Raw genomic sequence first — 5,321 nt, forward strand, 5'->3', positions numbered from 1 at the left:
ATAGAAGAGCCACACAATCGCTTCAGGGAAACCTCATTTTGCCCTTTCAATTTCTGAAAAGGGACTCCAAGAAAGAAAAGAATAGATTCTAGGGCAGAATCTCTGGTGATAGGACAAAGGGAAATTGTTTCAAACTAAAAAGATTGTAAAAGACAGAAACTGTTTTTCCTTTCGTTTGTCTCAAAGCCTGCTTTGTTAGGCCTCTTCTGATGATAAGACTCTGACTGATTAACTGCTGGTTATCTGGAGGGGTGTCATGGTGTCTCATTGTCTCTGCTTACGGTTGTAAAGATAAGCAGGAATGGGTGCAAATAGTTTTCTCCGTGGGGGTACGGCTTGGAGAAGCTGACCACCACAAATCAATGCGCCTGCATGGCAATGAAGGCAACATCCGCTCCTGGCTTATCTGTTGGGCCAGACATGTTACACAAAAAAAAAAACTCCTGTGAAATGGGGGATAAAAGGCCTTCACTGAACTACGGATTTTTTGGGAGAAGAACTTTCAGAAAAGAACTTGGGAGAAGAACTCCCAAAGAAGAAATCTTTGAGGAGAACTCCCGAAGAGACTTAGGATGGACCCTGAGGCCTGCTTGCTGCCATCTCCCATCCCCCGCGGTGACCGGACAGGTTCCTGAGATCAACGGACCTACTACGAACCTCGCTGGATCCACGGTGGTGATTATATCTCTCTTGCTTTCTGCCAAATCTCCATGCTTTTCATCTCTTTTCTATCGCACACCTTCCCTTCCCCATATCCCTAAGCAACTAGTATTTGTAATAAACTGGTTGGGCTAACATTTGACCCGTTGTGTCTTAATCTCGCCCTCGGGTATACATATACATATAAAGAACCTTGTCTCCCTCCTTTATATTGGAGCGTGACATTTTAATGGCGTAGTCGGCAGGATACCCGACAGTGAGAGTGTTGCCTTCCAGGTATAGTTGATGTGTGTACCTTCTGGAGTTGCCCGGAGTGATATTTTTGATAATCTAGATGTGAGTGCCTCTCCAGAAAGAATCACTCCGCATATTGAGTTTTAAGTGTGAAATTTGAGCTTTTTTCCCGTGTGTGCCTCCTGGAGTTGTAAGGAGTGATAATTGTGATAATTTAGACGTGTGTACCTCTCCAGGAAGAATCACTCCGCATATTGAAACTTAACTGTGTCTTTGGAACTGTTTGTGTGTATGCCTCTCGGGAACCTATTAAGTAATTTTGAGTCCCGTGAAGATTACTGTGCATTCTCGAAATGTACGGGTTCCTCCTAACTTAGGTGTGGGGTTTGAAGGGTTTTTTTTTTCTCTGTGTGGTTTCACAGGGAAGTGAGAAGCAATTTACGTATTTGCATTTTCTTTGATCTTCTTTGACTTTTGCATGCTCCTCTCAGTAAACAGAGGAGTGATTTGAGCAATTGCATTTGTTTGACTCGAAGTTTTGGATACTGTTCCCTCTCTCTTTCTCCGTGTAGATTTTTCTGCACATTGAGAAATGAGCGACAGGATAGTCACAATGAAAGGTGAAGATGTGTTATTTGACCTTTTAGAAAAGCACGGTGCCAGACCCTCCTTAACAGGGGTAGAGTGGGCACGGCAGAACTGGTATAACGTGCAGAGCGTCTCTGACCGTATTAGTGTTTTGCAAAAGAATGCTCGTACCCGAGCTGGAAAAGGAAAGGCATTTATTTGTGCGGTATTGGGTTCGGCTCTGGTTGCAGCCATAGAATTCCGCGACCAGCAGCTTAAAGCAGAGAGTGAAGCTTTACAAGCACTGCAGGAATCAGTTAAAGTAAGTCAGGAGCTGATAAAATCTCTGCAAAATCAAATTGCAAACCTAGAGAAGCAGTTAGAAAGGGAAAAACATAATTCTGATCTGTTGCAAATGGTCTTAAGGGAAGTGTTAACGGGTAAGGATGCTAGTGATACTAGTACACCTCAAGAGAAAACTTATCCAAGGGAAGAATTGCAAGGTATAAAGGCAAATATTGACAAATTAGAAGCTCCCCCAGCTCAGTTGCGTCCTTTAATAAAAACTGAGTATTCATACGATAATGGTGAGCATTTAGATCCTCAAATGAACATTAAAGAAATCCCTTTCTCTACTACTGAGCTAGCAAAATTGAAAAGAGATTTTGGCCGCTCTCCTAAAGAATCAGAAACAGAGTACGTATGGAGGGTCAGCCTCACGGGTGGAGACCAGATACTTCTAACCGAAAAGGAGGCTGAAGGTTATTGGGGACCAGGAGTATTTTTAACTACTGGTAACAATCGTGCTCCCTGGTCCCTCACACAGAGAGCTGCCTATTGGGCAGGTGGTCTTAACCCTCTTGAAAGAGGAGACCCCCTTGCCATTACTGGGACAATTGATCAGTTAGTAGAAAGTGTTCAAAAGGCTGCTTGTCTGCAAATGATGTATGATAGAAAGCTGCAGCCACACCATGAATCCCCTATGATGATGCCTGTTGATCCTGAGAGAATGACCCCTCTTATCAGGGGGCTTCCTGAATCATTAAAACCTATAGGTATACAACTACAGGGAAAAATACAGGCTGTGCCTCAGGGAGAAAGAATTCAGGCAGCGTCAGAAGGTGCTGCAACCCCTAATCGTCTGCAGTCAGGATGCAAAGTATGGACGTGGGGGGAGGTTGCCCAAGAATTAATTAACTATGGGAGAAAATATGGACCAGTGACTTCCTCCAACAGTAAATTTGAGATAAAGGCAGTGAGGCGTGCAGTGGCCAATTCGACCCCTCCCCTATCTAACCGGGACCCCCACAGATCTAAAAGGTTCTCATTTTCAGTGAAACCAAGTGGGCGAAATATAAATCATAAACGTAATAGTTTTTGGATGCTGGGCCGGCAGAAGGGCATTCCGCGAGAACTAATGGATGGATTGCCTACAGACAGATTAGAGAAGTTAGTTAATGGCTGGCCAAAACAAAAGTCTGAAAGAAGTGACACTCCACCTCCTAGTGCCCCCAACTTCGGAATCAGTACGGGCACTAGGACCGCAGGAAAACTAATGCTCTCGCCCCTCTCAAGTGAGTGGGGGGGAGGAGGGTGGATGTACATTAGAAAACTTACAACAAAAGGAAATGACCTGTTAAATACGCTTAGAAGTCTAGGGATGCCTGGGAAAAGGAATACCAAAGTACCACTCACAGGATTATTCCCTCATTTTAACCATATTAACAAGCCCCAAAAGGGCAAGCCGATGTCCTCTTTTGTTTTACAGAAGACCCCCGTTGGACCTCGACTGAACACAGAAAGGCAGACAGCTGACTTTAATCTTTTGTGTTTTGGGACAAATACTGAAGATTTGATCATACTAGAACGCTGAATATACCTCTTGATTACATTGTATTTGGGTTGCATAGTATCGTGTTTCAGGTTGTTGTGGGTGTGGGTGTTGTCTTTAGGTCTGTTAAACTTCACACTTGGGTTTGAGTTTTCACAGGTTTTGCTGGCTTACTGGCTGCTCCCTGCACAGTAATGCCATTCCTTTTGATCACTTCTTCTACCTCTTTTTATCAAACTGATTATGATTTGCATGTAACTCTGCTATGGTGTTTCCAACTTCCTAATAAATTTGGAAGTGAACCATCTAATGTCTGTCAGATGTGGCCACAAAAAGAAACCCGTTATGATGTTTATTGTAACACCAGTCCAGGAGTTCCATCCAAAACATGGTTGTTGGAAAGTGTTTATGTTTTGTTAAGTAAGGTGTATGTTTCTGTGATGTTTCTGTGTATGTTTCTCTAATGTTTTATATTATGGGATATCCTAAACACACTATCCCGCGAAAGCTCTATAGATTATAACAATACTTGAACTTGCCAAACTAGTATATATCTCTCTCAGCATTTCAATCACTTTTGAGATGCTTAAAATGACAATTCTGTTCATATTTAACCTTGAAGAAACATGCAGTATTGCAGCGTGGTGAAGTTATACCTTCACTCAGCCTATTAGAAAACAAGTTTGTTCCATCTATGATCTTTGAAAACATTACATGGCAAATCCACGTATTGTTGAATTAGATGAGATATGCTTTCTGAGAATTAAAATCACCAATGCAACAAGTACTAATAATGGCATTGCAAAACCAGTTAGTGCTTGGTATGTTGTTAAGGAATAGGTTGTTTGTGACAAAGTGAATAACTCTAGTTGTTGTCTAAAATCGATGATAATGGTAAAGTTGTTAAACAAATTGTCCATGTTCCCGCCCAAACCTGGAAAGGCCTAGATACTGATCTTATTTTTCCTGGCCTCCGGGTGGCCATGGGTGAAATGTATTCTATTTTAACTATTGTGTGTTGTTGCAAACCTTCTGTCTATTCCTTGCATGATTCCCTGTTTTGTTCAACTTATTCAACATGTTGTATCTTCAATGCCAACTGACGATGGTCAAGTCCAACAGATCAGAGCAACATTTGTAACTAAGCCCAAGAAATCTATTATAGCAATTTTGTAACATTTAACTCCCATTACCTCCTCCCCTCTTTTCCCTTATGCTTGTTTTTTTTTTCCCTTTCTCCTCTCCTTCACCACCGTGGACAGATGTTTGCGCATCAGTTTCAAGCAATCTTTGAGCCACCGGGTGGTGTAAAAGACAGAAACTGTTTTTCCTTTCGTTTGTCTCAAAGCCTGCTTTGTTAGGCCTCTTCTGATGATAAGACTCTGACTGATTAACTGCTGGTTATCTGGAGGGGTGTCATGGTGTCTCATTGTCTCTGCTTACGGTTGTAAAGATAAGCAGGAATGGGTGCAAATAGTTTTCTCCGTGGGGGTACGGCTTGGAGAAGCTGACCACCACAAATCAATGCGCCTGCATGGCAATGAAGGCAACATCCGCTCCTGGCTTATCTGTTGGGCCAGACATGTTACACAAAAAAAAAAACTCCTGTGAAATGGGGGATAAAAGGCCTTCACTGAACTACGGATTTTTTGGGAGAAGAACTTTCAGAAAAGAACTTGGGAGAAGAACTCCCAAAGAAGAAATCTTTGAGGAGAACTCCCGAAGAGACTTAGGATGGACCCTGAGGCCTGCTTGCTGCCATCTCCCATCCCCCGCGGTGACCGGACAGGTTCCTGAGATCAACGGACCTACTACGAACCTCGCTGGATCCACGGTGGTGATTATATCTCTCTTGCTTTCTGCCAAATCTCCATGCTTTTCATCTCTTTTCTATCGCACACCTTCCCTTCCCCATATCCCTAAGCAACTAGTATTTGTAATAAACTGGTTGGGCTAACATTTGACCCGTTGTGTCTTAATCTCGCCCTCGGGTATACATATACATATAAAGAACCTCGTCTCCCTCCTT

The 5,321-nt window shown here is 42.8% G+C and overlaps 1 protein-coding gene across 1 annotated transcript; it reads left to right on the plus strand.

Annotated features, from left to right (window-relative positions):
* The first annotated feature begins 1,337 nt into the window (after positions 1-1,337).
* LOC136044892 (uncharacterized) lies at positions 1,338-3,334 on the plus strand. Its single transcript, XM_065730405.1, has one exon. The coding sequence runs from the start codon at positions 1,487-1,489 to the stop codon at positions 3,332-3,334; it is 1,848 nt and encodes a 615-aa protein (XP_065586477.1). The 5' UTR covers positions 1,338-1,486.
* Positions 3,335-5,321: the final 1,987 nt, after the last annotated feature.

This window comes from Cyrtonyx montezumae, unplaced genomic scaffold, assembly GCF_038088225.1.
Source record: "Cyrtonyx montezumae isolate F1298 unplaced genomic scaffold, pur_monq_1.0 scaffold_13, whole genome shotgun sequence".
Lineage (NCBI taxonomy): Eukaryota > Metazoa > Chordata > Aves > Galliformes > Odontophoridae > Cyrtonyx > Cyrtonyx montezumae.

Coding starts and splice junctions, on each gene's coding strand:
- LOC136044892 (XM_065730405.1), top strand. CDS start 1,487: ATGAGCGACAGGATAGTCACAATGAAAGGTGAAGATGTGTTATTTGAC.